The 16,508-nt window shown below is 41.2% G+C and overlaps 1 protein-coding gene across 1 annotated transcript in view; it reads right to left on the reverse strand.

The window, feature by feature from the left end:
- The window catches only part of LOC129355235 (ribonuclease inhibitor-like), a 50,572-nt gene that overhangs the window by 9,696 nt on the left and 24,368 nt on the right, over positions 1–16,508 (reverse strand). Inside the window, exons 5-7 of the mRNA XM_055024766.1 lie at positions 13,767–13,940; positions 3,750–3,956; positions 494–667 (exon numbers count right to left, since the gene is read on the reverse strand). Of these exons, the coding sequence (XP_054880741.1) occupies positions 494–667; positions 3,750–3,956; positions 13,767–13,940 (555 nt within the window). The remainder of the gene's footprint in view (positions 1–493; positions 668–3,749; positions 3,957–13,766; positions 13,941–16,508) is intronic.

Consider the following 16,508-nt stretch of genomic DNA (forward strand, 5'->3'; position numbering starts at 1 on the left):
TTGTTGGTAGTTTACTGGTAGTTTACTGGTAGTTTACTGGTAGCTTACTTTTAGCTTACTGGTAGCTTACTGGTAGTTTACTGGTAGCTTACTGGTAGCTTACTGGTAGTTTACTGGTAGCTTACTGGTAGTTTACTGGTAGCTTACTGGTAGTTTACTGGTAGCTTACTGGTAGTTTACTGGTAGCTTACTGGTAGCTTACTGGTAGTTTACTGGTAGCTTACTGGTAGTTTACTGGTAGTTTACTAGTAGTTTACTGGTAGTTTACTGGTAGTTTACTGTTAGTTTACTGGTAGTTTACTAGCAGTTTACTGGTAGTTTACTGGTAGTTTACTGGTTCTGCTCTGTATTTTGGTCATAATGGGACTGCAGGAAACCCAAACTAAATCATGTTTGTTCTTTATTATTATTAATAAACTGGATTCTTACTATGAAATGTCTGCAGGTTGGTGGCAACAAAACATCATCAATAAACTAAAACATGGAGACTTACTGTAATCGCTGTAGTTTACATTCTGGGTTCTGGAGGAAAACACAGAGCTGCTTCACTCCAGGGTCCTTCAGGTCGTTCCAGGTCAGGTCCAGTTCAGTCAGATGGGAGGGGTTAAAGGTCAGAGCTGAGGCCAGAGAAGAACAGCTGATCTCTGACAACCTGCAGCTCCTCAACCTGGATAAAGAATAAAAGATGTGAGCTGAACCAGCAGGATGCAGGTGAACCAGTCCAACAGAACCACATGAATGAATATTAATGCCAACATGAAGCTGCTGCTGCTTCAACCAAGACCTTCTGACTTCATCTCTGAAGCTGCAGCAGCTCCTGCAGCAGCTGCACCACAGCAGCTCCACCAGCAGCTGCAGCAACAAACTGCTGCAGCAAATCATCCAAGTTTCACACAAAACCAGAAACCAGGAGGAAAAACCAGCTGATGGAGATCAATGCTCAGAAATTCAACCGTTTCATTTTTCATCAGCCATGAAGATTCACTGTCACAGTGACTTTAGGACCAGAACCAGAACCAGAACAGAACCTGGTACTGGGTCATGATGAGTGGGAGGGTTTTACTGCAGAAGCATCAATCACTGATTATAGATCTGCTGCTGTCAGATTCTACAAGCTGAAGTTCCAGATTAAAACCATGAATGTTCATTATTCATTTCTTCTCTCCGTCAATCTGCAGATGCAGCCTGGGCTCTTATTTTGACACTTTACTGCTTCCTGTTTCCTCCTGCAGCATTTCCTCTGAACCATCAGGACTGATCTCTGGTCAGTTTCTCTGGTCAGAAGCTCTCAGCTCTCTGTGGCTCCACCTGGTGACCTCCAGCTGACCTTCAGCTGACCTCCAGATGACCTCCAGTTGACCTCCAGTTGACCTCCAGATGACATCCTGCTGACCTCCAGCTGACCTCTTGCTGACCTCCAGTTGACCTCCAGCTGACCTCCAACTGACCTTCAGCTGACCTCAGATGACCTTCAGCTGACCTCCAGATGACCTTCAGCTGACCTCTAGATGACCTCCAGCTGACCTCCAGATGACCTCCAGCAGACCTCCTGCTGACCTCCAGCTGACCTCCAGCTGACCTCCTGCTGACCTCCTGCTGACCTCCAGCTGACCTCCAGCCCTCTGGGAACCGAACTGATGATCTTCTCCTCCTCTGCTACTCTGACCTCCAGATGACCTCCAGCTGACCTCCAGATGACCTCCAGCTGACCTTCAGATGACCTCCAGATGACCTCCAGCTGACCTCCAGATGACCTCCAGCTGACCTTCAGCTGACATCCACAGACCTCCTGCTGACCTCCAGCTGACCTACAGATGACCTCCTGCTGACATCTAGATGACCTCCAGATGACCTTCAGCTGACCTCCTGCCCTCTGGGAACAGAACTGATGATCTTCTCCTCCTCTGCTTCACTCCAACATCCTGACAGAGTTTCCACTGGACGGCAGTTTCTCCTCCTTCACTCTGGTTTCATCCCTCCATCCTCACCTCTGACCTCTGAGGCAGGAAGTGAGCTCACTGAGCTGCTGACAGGAAGCTCAGAGTCTGCATGATGTCTGCAGATATTTAGATTTTATCCAGGAGAAAAACAGAAAGGCTGAGAAATCTCAGCATTAATCTGGATTTATTCCCACAGCTCTGATTATTACAGTGTTGGTAGTTTACTGGTAGTTTACTGGTAGTTTACTGGTAGCTTACTGGTAGCTTACTGGTAGTTTACTGGTAGTTTACTGGTAGCTTACTTTTAGCTTACTGGTAGTTTACTGGTAGCTTACTGGTAGCTTACTGGTAGTTTACTGGTAGCTTACTGGTAGCTTACTGGTAGTTTACTGGTAGCTTACTGGTAGTTTACTGGTAGTTTACTAGCAGTTTACTGGTAGTTTACTGGTAGTTTACTGGTAGTTTACTGGTAGCTTACTGGTAGCTTACTGGTAGCTTACTGGTAGTTTACTGGTAGTTTACTGGTAGCTTACTTTTAGCTTACTGGTAGTTTACTTGTAGCTTACTGGTAGTTTACTGGTAGTTTACTGGTAGCTTACTGGTAGTTTACTGGTAGCTTACTGGTAGCTTACTGGTAGTTTACTTGTAGCTTACTGGTAGTTTACTGGTAGTTTACTGGTAGTTTACTGGTAGCTTACTGGTAGCTTACTGGTAGTTTACTGGTAGTTTACTGGTAGCTTACTTTTAGCTTACTGGTAGTTTACTGGTAGCTTACTGGTAGTTTACTGGTAGCTTACTTTTAGCTTACTGGTAGCTTACTGGTAGTTTACTGGTAGCTTACTGGTAGTTTATTGGTAGTTTACTGGTAGCTTACTGGTAGCTTACTGGTAGTTTACTTGTAGCTTACTGGTAGTTTACTGGTAGTTTACTGGTAGCTTACTGGTAGTTTACTGGTAGTTTACTGGTAGTTTACTGGTAGCTTACTGGTAGTTTACTGTAGCTTACTGGTTTACTGGTAGCTTACTGGTAGTTTACTGGTACTTTACTGGTAGCTTACTGGTAGTTTACTGGTACTTTACTGGTAGCTTACTGGTAGTTTACTGGTAGCTTACTGTTTCTGTTGCTTTGTAGTTGCTCTGTTGCTCAGCAGTTTGTAGCAGATGAATCAGAAAGTTTAGAAAGTCGTTGGAGTTATTTCTAGACATCGACTGCAGACTGACTGAAAGGTTTTCCACCACAACGTCACACACCTGGACCAGGTGGTGCACCATGTGACCACAGGGGGCGCTAGCGAGCAATTATCGACATGAACATGTTGGAGACAAACAAGAGCCATCAGAACACGATGGTCACAGAATCTCCTGAGATCAGCTGCTGTTCATGGCATGTCTCATCGTATATTCAACTATTTAGAGCAAAATTAAATGAGTTATTGGCTTCATGGCACATTTAATTTATTCAAGAGAGATTTACCAATATGTATTTCATGGCAATTTATTCATTTAATTTTGCCACCTTTGAGCTTCCATAGATTCCAGAAGCTAAAGATTAAAAACATTCAAATAAATGCATGAATACATAAAATGTTATTATATCCTCTTTAACAGATTTAATTTCTAAAGAAAGAGAAACAACCAGTAAATCTGAAGTTGCAGCATCAGCACTTTGCTCTTATTCTGTGATTTTCCACTTCCTGTTTCCTCCCTGCAGCCTCTTTTACAGGAGAGCAGCTCAGAAACATCTGGACTGATCTCTGGAAACGACTTTACATCAGAAATATCAACAATGACTCAAGACACTGTTTCTTACTGCAGTCGTTGTATTCTGCATCCAGGATCCTGCAGAATATCACAGATCTCCTTCAGTCCATCATCTCCCAGGTTGTAGTCGTAGTAGTAGCTGTTGTTGTAAATGTTGTTGTTGCTCAGCTGCAGTCCAGGTTGACCTGACGGGTCGGAGGTCAGAGCTGAGGCCGGATCGTCACAGCTGATCTTTGACAAGCTGCAGTGGCTGAATCTGAATAAAGAACCAAAGATATGAGCTGAAGCCACCGGTCCAACAGAACCAGTTAGAACAACAGAACCAGTTAGAGCAACAGAACCAGTTAGAACATCAGAACCAGTTAGAACAACAGAACCAGTTAGAACATCAGAACCAGTTAGAACAACAGAACCAGTTAGAACATCAGAACCAGTTAGAGCAACAGAACCAGTTAGACCAACAGAACCAGTTAGAGCAACAGAACCAGTTAGAACAACAGAACCAGTTAGAGCAACAGAACCAGTTAGAACAACAGAACCAGTTAGAACATCAGAACCAGTTAGAACAACAGAACCAGTTAGAACAACAGAACCAGTTAGAACAACAGAACCAGTTAGAACAACAGAACCAGTTAAGCAACAGAACCAGTTAGAACATCAGAACCAGTTAGAACATCAGAACCAGTTAGAACATCAGAACCAGTTAGAACAACAGAACCAGTTAGAGCAACAGAACCAGTTAGAGCAACAGAACCAGTTAGAACAACAGAACCAGTTAGAACATCAGAACCAGTTAGAACAACAGAACCAGTTAGAACAACAGAACCAGTTAGAACAACAGAACCAGTTAGAACAACAGAACCAGTTAAAGCAACAGAACCAGTTAGAACATCAGAACCAGTTAGAACATCAGAACCAGTTAGAACATCAGAACCAGTTAGAACAACAGAACCAGTTAGAGCAACAGAACCAGTTAAAGCAACAGAACCAGTTAGAACATCAGAACCAGTTAGAACAAGAACCAGTTAGAACAACAGAACCAGTTAGAGCAACAGAACCAGTTAGAACAACAGAACCAGTTAGAGCAACAGAACCAGTTAGAACATCAGAACCAGTTAGAACAACAGAACCAGTTAGAACAACAGAACCAGTTAGAACAACAGAACCAGTTAGAACATCAGAACCAGTTAGAGCAACAGAACCAGTTAGAACAACAGAACCAGTTAGAACAACAGAACCAGTTAAAGCAACAGAACCAGTTAGAACAACAGAACCAGTTAGAACAACAGAACCAGTTAGAACAACAGTACCAGTTAAAGCAACAGAACCAGTTAGAACAACAGAACCAGTTAGAACAACAGAACCAGTTAAAGCAACAGAACCAGTTAGAACAACAGAACCAGTTAGAACATCAGAACCAGTTAGAACATCAGAACCAGTTAGAACAACAGAACCAGTTAGAACAACAGAACCAGTTAGAAAATCAGAACCAGTTAGAGCAACAGAACCAGTTAGAACAACAGAACCAGTTAGAACAACAGAACCAGTTAGAACAACAGAACCAGTTAGAACATCAGAACCAGTTAGAACAACAGAACAGTTAGAGCAACAGAACCAATTAGAACAACAGAACCAGTTAGAACATCAGAACCAGTTAGAGCAACAGAACCAGTTAGAACAACAGAACCAGTTAGAACAACAGAACCAGTTAGAACAACAGAACCAGTTAGAACAACAGAACCAGTTAGAACAACAGAACCAGTTAAAGCAACAGAACCATTAGAACAACAGAACCAGTTAGAACAACAGAACCAGTTAGAACAACAGTACCAGTTAAAGCAACAGAACCAGTTAGAACAACAGAACCAGTTAGAACATCAGAACCAGTTAGAACAACAGAACCAGTTAGAACAACAGAACCAGTTAGAACAACAGAACCAGTTAGAGCAACAGAACCAGTTAGAACAACAGAACCAGTTAGAACAGAACCAGTTAGAGCAACAGAACCAGTTAGAGCAACGAACCAGTTAAAGCAACAGAACCAGTTAGAACAACAGAACCAGTTAGAGCAACAGAACCAGTTAGAAAATCAGAACCAGTTAGAACAAAAGAACCAGTTAGAACATCAGAACCAGTTAGAGCAACAGAACCAGTTAGAACATCAGAACCAGTTAGAACAACAGAACCAGTTAGAACATCAGAACCAGTTAGAACAGAACCAGTTAGAACAACAGAACCAATTAGAAAATCAGAACCAGTTAGAACAAAAGAACCAGTTAGAACATCAGAACCAGTTAGAGCAACAGAACCAGTTAGAACATCAGAACCAGTTAGAACAACAGAACCAGTTAGAACATCAGAACAGTTAGAACAACAGAACCAGTTAGAGCAACAGAACCAGTTAGAACATCAGAACCAGTTAGAACAACAGAACCAGTTAGAACATCAGAACCAGTTAGAACAACAGAACCAGTTAGAGCAACAGAACCAGTTAGAACAACAGAACCAGTTTAGAACATCAGAACCAGTTAGAACAACAGAACCAGTTAGAACAACAGAACCAGTTAGAGCACAGAACCAGTTAGAACAACAGAACCAGTTAGAACAACAGAACCAGTTAGAACATCAGAACCAGTTAGAACAACAGAACCAGTTAGAGCAACAGAACCAGTTAGAACAACAGAACCAGTTAGAACATCAGAACCAGTTAGAACAACAGAACCAGTTTAGAACAACAGAACCAGTTAGAGCAACAGAACCAGTTAGAACAACAGAACCAGTTAGAGCATCAGAACCAGTTAGAACACAGAACCAGTTAGAACATCAGAACCAGTTAGAACAACAGAACCAGTTAGAACAACAGAACCAGTTAGAGCAACAGAACCAGTTAGAACAACAGAACCAGTTAGAACAACAGAACCAGTTAGAAATCAGAACCAGTTAGAACAACAGAACCAGTTAGAGCAACAGAACCAGTTAGAGCAACAGAACCAGTTAGAACAACAGAACCAGTTAGAACAACAGAACCAGTTAGAACATCAGAACCAGTTAGAACAACAGAACCAGTTAGAGCAACAGAACCAGTTAGAACAACAGAACCAGTTAGAGCAACAGAACCAGTTAGAGCAACAGAACCAGTTAGAACAACAGAACCAGTTAGAACAACAGAACCAGTTAGAACATCAGAACCAGTTAGAACAACAGAACCAGTTAGAGCAACAGAACCAGTTAGAGCAACAGAACCAGTTAGAACATCAGAACCAGTTAGAACAGCAGAACCAGTTAGAACAACAGAACCAGTTAGAACATCAGAACCAGTTAGAACAACAGAACCAGTTAGAACAACAGAACCAGTTAGAAGCAACAGAACCAGTTAGAAAATCAGAACCAATTAGAGCAACAGAACCAGTTAGAAACAACAGAACAAGTTAGAACATCAGAACCAGTTAGAACAACAGAACCAGTTAGAGCAACAGAACCAGTTAGAACAACAGAACCCGTTAGAACACAGAACCAGTTAGAACATCAGAACCAGTTAGAACAACAGAACCAGTTAGAACAACAGAACCAGTTAGAGCAACAGAAACCAGTTATAACAACAGAACCAGTTAGAGCAACAGAACCAGTTAGAAAATCAGAACCAATTAGAGCAACAGAACCAGTTAGAACAACCAGAACAAGTTAGAACATCAGAACCAGTTAGAACATCAGAACCAGTTAGAACAACAGAACCAGTTAGAACAACAGAACAGTTAGAACATCAGAACCAGTTAGAACAACAGAACCAGTTAGAACATCAGAACCAGTTGGAGCAACAGAACCAGTTAGAGCAACAGAACCAGTTAGAACAACAGAACCAGTTAGAACAACAGAACCAGTTAGAACAACAGAACCAGTTAGAAAATCAGAACCAATTAGAACAACAGAACCAGTTAGAACAACAGAACCAGTTAGAAAATCAGAACCAATTAGAACAACAGAACCAGTTAGAACATCAGAACCAATTAGAGCAACAGAACCAGTTAGAACAACAGAACCATTAGAACAACAGAACCAGTTAGAACATCAGAACCAATTAGAACAACAGAACCAGTTAGAACAACAGAACCAGTTAGAACAACAGAACCAGTTAGAAAATCAGAACCAATTAGAGCAACAGAACCAGTTAGAACATCAGAACCTGTTAGAACAACAGAACCAGTTAGAGCAACAGAACCAGTTAGAACAACAGAACCAGTTAGAACAACAGAACCAGTTAGAACAACAGAACCAGTTAGAAAATCAGAACCAGTTAGAACAACAGAACCAGTTAGAACAACAGAACCAGTTAGAACAACAGAACCAGTTAGAACAACAGAACCAGTTAGAACAACAGAACCAGTTAGAGCAACAGAACCAGTTAGAGCAACAGAACCAGTTAGAAAATCAGAAGCAGTTAGACAACAGAACCAGTTAGAACATCAGAACCAGTTAGAACAACAGAACCAGTTAGAACATCAGAACCAGTTAGAGCAACAGAACCAGTAGAACAACAGAAACCAGTTAGAGCAACAGAACCAGTTAGAACAACAGAACCAGTTAGAGCAAACAGAACCAGTTAGAACATCAGAACCAGTTTAGAGCAACAGAAACCAGTTAGAACAACAAGAACCAGTTAGAGCAACAGAACCAGTTAGAACATCAGAAACCAGTTAGAGCAACAGAACCAGTTAGAGCAACAGAACCAGTTAGAACAACAGAACCAGTTAGAACAACAGAACCAGTTAGAACAACAGAACCAGTTAGAGCAACAGAACCAGTTAGAACAACAGAACCAGTTAGAACATCAGAACCAGTTAGAACAACAGAACAGTTAGAGCAACCGAACCAGTTAAACATCAGAACCAGTTAGAGCACAGAACCAGTTAGAACACAGAACCAGTTAGAGCAACAGAACCAGTTAGAACATCAGAACCAGTAGAGCAAACAGAACCAGTTAGAGCAACAGAACCAGTTAGAACAACAGAACCAGTTAGAACAACAGAACCAGTTAGAACAACAGAACCAGTTAGAGCAACAGAACCAGTTAGAACAACAGAACCAGTTAGAACATCAGAACCAGTTAGAACAACAGAACCAGTTAGAGCAACAGAACCAGTTAGAACATCAGAACCAGTTAGAGCAACAGAACCAGTTAGAGCAACAGAACCAGTTAGAGCAACAGAACCAGTTAGAACAACAGAACCAGTTAGAACAACAGAACCAGTTAGAGCAACAGAACCAGTTAGAACAACAGAACCAGTTAGAGCAACAGAACCAGTTAAAGCAACAGAACCAGTTAGAAAATCAGAACCAGTTAGAACAACAGAAACCAGTTTAAAGCAACAGAACCAGTTAGAACAACAGAACCAGTTAGAACAACAGAACCAGTTAAAGCAACAGAACCAGTTAGAGCACAGAACCGTTAGAACAACAGAACCAGTTAGAGCAACAGAACCAGTTAAAGCAACAGAACAGTTAGAAAATCAGAACCAGTTAGAACAACAGAACAGTTAAAGCAACAGAACCAGTTAGAACAACAGAACCAGTTAGAACAACAGAACCATTAGAACATCAGAACCAGTTTAGAGCAACAACCAGTTAGAGCAACAGAACCATTTAGAGCAACAGAACCAGTTAGAACAACAGAACCAGTTAGAACAACAGAACCAGTTAGAGCAACAGAACCAGTTAGAACAACAGAACCAGTTAGAGCAACAGAACCAGTTAAAGCAACAGAACCAGTTAGAAAATCAGAACCAGTTGACAACAGAACCAGTTAAAGCAACAGAACCAGTTAGAACAACAGAACCAGTTAGAACAACAGAACCAGTTAGAGCACAGAACCAGTTAGAACAGAACCATTAGAGCAACAGAACCAGTTAAAGCAACAGAACCAGTTAGAACAACAGAACCAGTTAGAACAACAGAACCAGTTAAAGCAACAGAACCAGTTAGACAACAGAACCAGTTAGAACAACAGAACCAGTTAGAGCAACAGAACCAGTTAGAACAACAGAACCAGTTAGAACAACAGAACCAGTTAGAACAACAGAACCAGTTAGAGCAACAGAACCAGTTAGAACAACAGAACCAGTTAGAACAACAGAACCAGTTAGAGCAACAGAAACAGTTAGAAAATCAGAACCAGTTAGAACAACAGAACCAGTTAGAAAAATCAGAACCAGTTAGAACAACAGAACCAGTTAGAACAACAGAACCAGTTAGAACAACAGAACCAGTCAGAAAATCAGAACCAATTAGAGCAACAGAACCAGTTAGAACATCAGAACCAGTTAGAGAACAACAGACCAGTTAGAAAATCAGAACCAGTTAGAACAACAGAACCAGTTAGAACAACAGAACCAGTTAGAACAACAGAACCAGTCAGAAAATCAGAACCAATTAGAGCAACAGAACCAGTTAGAACATCAGAACCAATTAGAGCAACAGAACCAGTTAGAACATCAGAACCAGTTAGAACAACAGAACCAGTTAGAAAACAGAACCAGTTAGAAAACAAACCAGTCAGAAAATCAGAACCAATTAGAGCAACAGAACCAGTTAGAACAACAGAACCAGTTAGAAAATCAGAACCAGTTAGAACATCAGAACCAGTTAGAGCAACAGAACCAGTTAGAACATCAGAACCAGTTAGAGCAACAGAACCAGTTAGAGCAACAGAACCAGTTAGAGCAACAGAACCAGTTAGAACAACAGAACCAGTTAGAACATCAGAACCAGTTAGAACATCAGAACCAGTTAGAACAACAGAACCAGTTAGAACATCAGAACCAGTTAGAGCAACAGAACCAGTTAGAACATCAGAACCAGTTAGAACAACAGAACCAGTTAGAACAACAGAACCAGTTAGAACATCAGAACCAGTTAGAGCAACAGAACCAGTTAGAACATCAGAACCAGTTAGAACAACAGAACCAGTTAGAACAACAGAACCAGTTAGAACAACAGAACCAGTTAGAACATCAGAACCAGTTAGAACAACAGAACCAGTTAGAACAACAGAACCAGTTAGAACAACAGAACCAGTTAGAACATCAGAACCAGTTAGAACAACAGAACCAGTTAGAACAACAGAACCAGTTAGAACAACAGAACCAGTTAGAACAACAGAACCAGTTAGAACAACAGAACCAGTTAGAACATCAGAACCAGTTAGAACAACAGAACCAGTTAGAACAACAGAACCAGTTAGAACAACAGAACCAGTTAGAGCAACAGAACCAGTTAGAACAACAGAACCAGTTAGAACAACAGAACCAGTTAGAACAACAGAACCAGTTAGAGCAACAGAACCAGTTAGAACATCAGAACCAGTTAGAACAACAGAACCAGTTAGAACAACAGAACCAGTTAGAGCAACAGAACCAGTTAGAACATCAGAACCAGTTAGAGCAACAGAACCAGTTAGAACAACAGAACCAGTTAGAGCAACAGAACCAGTTAGAACATCAGAACCAGTTAGAACAACAGAACCAGTTAGAACAACAGAACCAGTTAGAACAACAGAACCAGTTAGAACATCAGAACCAGTTAGAGCAACAGAACCAGTTAGAACAACAGAACCAGTTAGAGCAACAGAACCAGTTAGAACATCAGAACCAGTTAGAACAACAGAACCAGTTAGAGCAACAGAACCAGTTAGAACAACAGAACCAGTTAGAACAACAGAACCAGTTAGAGCAACAGAACCAGTTAAAGCAACAGAACCAGTTAGAACAACAGAACCAGTTAGAACAACAGAACCAGTTAGAGCAACAGAACCAGTTAGAACATCAGAACCAGTTAGAGCAACAGAACCAGTTAGAACAACAGAACCAGTTAGAGCAACAGAACCAGTTAGAACAAACAGAACCAGTTAGAACAACAGAACCAGTTAGAACAACAGAACCAGTTAGAGCAACAGAACCAGTTAGAACAACAGAACCAGTTAGAACAACAGAACCAGTTAGAGCAACAGAACCAGTTAGAACAACAGAACCAGTTAGAAAATCAGAACCAGTTAGAACATCAGAACCAGTTAGAACAACAGAACCAGTTAGAGCAACAGAACCAGTTAGAACAACAGAACCAGTTAGAGCAACAGAACCAGTTAGAACATCAGAACCAGTTAGAACAACAGAACCAGAGCAACAGAACCAGTTAGAACAACAGAACCAGTTAGAGCAACAGAACCAGTTAGAACAACAGAACCAGTTAGAGCAACAGAACCAGTTAGAACATCAAACCAGTTAGAGCAACAGAACCAGTTAGAACAACAGAACCAGTTAGAACAACAGAACCAGTTAGAACAACAGAACCAGTTAGAGCAACAGAACCAGTTAGAACAACAGAACCAGTTAGAACAACAGAACCAGTTAGAACAACAGAACCAGTTAGAACAACAGAACCAGTTAGAAAATCAGAACCAGTTAGAACAACAGAACCAGTTAGAGCAACAGAACCAGTTAGAGCAACAGAACCAGTTAGAACAGCCATTCTTAACCACAGTTGGGCCACCAGCCACCTAGAGGGCTGCAGGAAACCCCCAGGTTTTTACCTGTGATAAAGTTTACAGAAATCATGATGCAGCATCAGAATGCAGGCGCTCAGTTTCCACCACTTGGTGGCAGTAGTGTGCCAGTCAGTTGTTAAAACGCTCTAATAAGCTTCTTTACCAACAATAAGCCAGAGACGTTCGGTACTGGATTCGTATTTCATGCTAAATATGATCATCTGTAGCTCTGAGAAACTCGTCTTCCTGATCACAAGCTGGGAATCAGGATCAACAAAGATCAAACCCAGCAGAACCAGACCGGACCTGGTCGGCCCGAGAGGCTGGTCTCCCTGGAGGAGAACCAGACGGACAACAGCAGTTTGGCAACACATAAAACTGTTGACCTTTTATAGAAAAAATCTGGAACTTTCAGAGATTCAAAAGTTAAAAATGTTCAGAAATTTCAAATTCAAATTGATATTTAGCTGCAATTTTTATGCAGTTCAGTTAATAACCAACTGATTGAGCTGCAAATGCAGATCCCAGCATAAATAAAGATGAACGCATCTAACTGTGTCTCACTGTGACAAAACGACTAAATACAAAATCACTGACTGGAGCAAATAACTTCTGAAATGAAAGGACTTCACTGGAATGATGACGCTTCACCTGCGCCTCACAACTTCCTCCTGGTCGCATCCAGAGGACAAATCTACGCTGGTCGGATCCGTCTCATCCAACCCATGAACTTTACTGTCCAAGCCTGAATTAAAGCCAACACATTTATGCTTTAGGCCACCATGTGAGTCGGCCTGGAGAGTGAAACCTCTCCAGGTTTTATCTGTTGTCCATCCTCCCCAGTCTGGAGGGATCCACTGAACTCAGGAAGCTGTTCATCCCGACTGCGGTCCGGCTCAGGATCAGGGACTTTACCAGGATTGATCTGGGTGCTTTGCTTCCCTGAACCCGACTGATGTTCGGCCTGCAGAGACCGAAGGAAGGCGCCGTCTTCCAGCTCCGTGTCTGAACATCTGCAGCTAGCAATAGTGCCACTGTTAGCAACTTAGCAGCTTCTTCACACACTTTGGGACATTTCAGACAAGAAATATCAACCACAAAAGGAAGACCAGTCAAAAAAATAAATAATCTGGTAACGGGACAGGAAACTGCAATCAATGCAGCCTTAATAATTTCATCAGAAGGAAAGCCTGGTGGCCCGCCAGGCTGATAATGCACTGGGGGAAACCAGGTGGCCCGCCAGGCTGATAATGCACTGGGAAAAAACCTGGTGGCCCGCCAGGCTGATAATGCACTGGGGGAAACCTGGTGGCCCGCCAGGCTGATTATGCGCTGGGGGAACCAGAGTTTTCTCATGTCTGATGAAAATGAATCAGGGAATTTGAGGATGAGGCTGCAGGTGGCAGCTTCATGTCTTTGTTTTCCTGTTTCCACTTTAACATGAGAGCAGCTCTTAAACATCAGGATTCATCTCAATACTGATGTTTATTCACATCACAAACATCAGCAATAAACTAAAACATGGAGACTTACTGTAATCGCTGTAGTTTACATTCTGGGTTCTGGAGGAAACCACACAACTCCTTCACTCCAGGGTCCTTCAGGTCGTTCCAGGTCAGGTCCAGTTCAGTCAGATGGGAGGGGTTAAAGGTCAGAACTGAGACCAGAGAAGAACAGCTGATCTCTGACAACCTGCAGTCCTTCAACCTGGATAAAGAATAAAAGATGTGAGCTGAACCAACAGGATGCAGGTTAAAACTGAAATATCAACAAATTAATAATAAAATGTAGAAAATTAATTTCACTGAATGTAAAAGTGAAACATGATGAACTGATGTTTAATATTTGATCCAGTAAAACTGGTTTATAGAGTCCAAACCAGCAGAACCAGAACATGTTATTATGACGTGTGTTAGAATGTTTCAGTGGTTCTGGTCGGGAATTAAAATGGACTTTCAGAACCAAAGTGACATCAGAGCCTGAGGAAAGTTAGATGGGAATGCCTTCGATGTGCAGCTGGAGGTCAGAGGTCAGATTCTGATTTACAGAAACAGTTTGATCTGAATGACTTCAATGAATCGATCAATATTGGTATTGATCCATGATAGCAGGACTGGCTGAACATCAATCAGCACAAAATATAAAGTCTGTTTTCCACAGATGGAGAATTTCAGTCTGGAAAGTTTCTTCCTGAAAAAACTGTTGGTGCACATAAAGTTCAGCTTCCTATTAAATGTGATCTTAATGGGAGCAACTGGGATGGAACTGGGATTGAACTGGGATGGAACTGGGAATGAACTGGGATGGAACTGGGATTGAACTGGGAATGTACTGGGATTGAACTGGGATTGAACTGGGACCAATGGTGAAGGAAGGACACAGTGTTTGGTCCAAAAACCTTGAAATCAAAGAAGAAAGAAATAAAAATCCTGGTGAAATTGACCTGAATTAAACTTTAATCTAAGTGACACATTAACAATAAATAATTCAAATCCATAAATGAAACAAACTGGTTGGCATTTTGGGTCAGCAAAGGCTAACATCAGTCAACTGTATTGATCATTGAGGAACATTTAAAATAACATGTTAATGTAAATAAAACCTTTTTAATCTAAACTCCTTTTACAGTGTTATATGTAGAGCAGCACCAGCCTCATGTCGGCCCTCGGTTTTGATCGAAGGTCTGAATGGACCAGAATAATGAATAATCCGAGTTTTGGAGATGAATGAAAGATTTCCGGTTCATTAATGAATCATCTTGTAAACATGAGCAGCAGCAGCCCGATGAAAACCAGGCTGTGGTTTCCCTGCATCCAATCAGGTTGGCTTTGGTTCCCTGATCAATGATGAGGATGAAGAATCATCATCATCCTCAGTGTGAAGCTGGCCACCGTCTGCTCTTCCAGCCGCTCTAAACATTAGCAGCTTTTAGCTCCTGCTAACTTATTCACAGAGTCACTTTCCTCTGGTATGGAGACAACAAACACTTCACCATGCAGTAATGCTATCACTGGATGTAGCATTAGCTGCTACCTCAATGGAGCATGCTAACAGCTCTAATCGCGCTAAGCTAGCTTAGCTTAGCATCAGGAAGCCTTTTACCGTCGGTTTGCTCCGTTATTCTCAGTAAATTCCTTCATTGTCTTCAGTGTTAGACATTAATCTCTCTTTGTCACGTTTCTGCTTTCACTAGAGGTGGGGATCCATCCCAGTATTGATCACATCGGTACCAATATTGATCATATTGATATTGAAGGAAATATTAAAGTGTTTCATCTGAATCTGTCCCACACCAAACTGGAGCGTCTCCACCTTTCATTCATTTATTTACCTCCATTTGCTTCAGCAGCAAAACATTTCAACTAAAGTTCAATATTCTGACAGCCTGAAATATGAAAATAATTTATTTTAATGGAAAAATGTTTGACAAAAAATATTCTGCTTTTTGACATCAGGATGTTTGTTAGGCAAATAAATGATGAATGAAAATAATTGTTAACGTATCAATGAATCATTTTGACAGAGAAAACAAACCTTAAAGTCTGACTTTAGTGACTGAACTCTGCAGGATCTCACACAGAGCTTCATCCCAGAGTCTGAAACGGTTCCCTCCATGTTGATCTCATTTATTTCCACTTCAGTCAGATGTTGGTTGACTGCAGAGCTGAGGCCAGAGAAGAACAGCTGATCTCTGACAAACTGCATTTCTCCAACCTGGATAAAGAATAAAAGATGTGAGCTGAACCAGCAGGATGCAGGTGAACCAGTCCAACAGAACCAGATGAATGAATATTAATGCCAACATGAAGCTGCTGCTGCTTCAACTGCAGGATTTTAGTAAGAAAAATCCTTCCAGGTCTGATCAAAGTACTGAATCATCAATCATTGATTATAGATTTGTTCCTGACAGACAGGTTAGAAATGGATCAATTAAATAAAGATAAAATTAAATACATATAAATCTCCCATTAATTCAATAATGCATCATAAAAATATAAAAAAACACTTAAAAATATCACAAAGTCCTTTAATACATTAATAACTGAATATATAATGAAATTCTGACGTATTCAGTGAATAATTAGGTCAACCTTTAGAAATGAATTGAAATCATAAAACGTCCTGTTAGTGCAGTGGTTCCCAAAGTGTGGGGCGCGCCCCTAGAGGGAACACGGTGCACTGCAGGGGGCAGGAAGAGTATGATGGAAAATAAAGCAGTTACACAGTTAAAGTGTTTCACTGTAAAGATGGTTTGTTGTTTTGCTGGAACCTGAA

This window comes from Poeciliopsis prolifica, unplaced genomic scaffold (genome assembly GCF_027474105.1).
Source record: "Poeciliopsis prolifica strain line A6 unplaced genomic scaffold, Auburn_PproV2 SCAFFOLD127, whole genome shotgun sequence".
Classification (NCBI taxonomy): domain Eukaryota; kingdom Metazoa; phylum Chordata; class Actinopteri; order Cyprinodontiformes; family Poeciliidae; genus Poeciliopsis; species Poeciliopsis prolifica.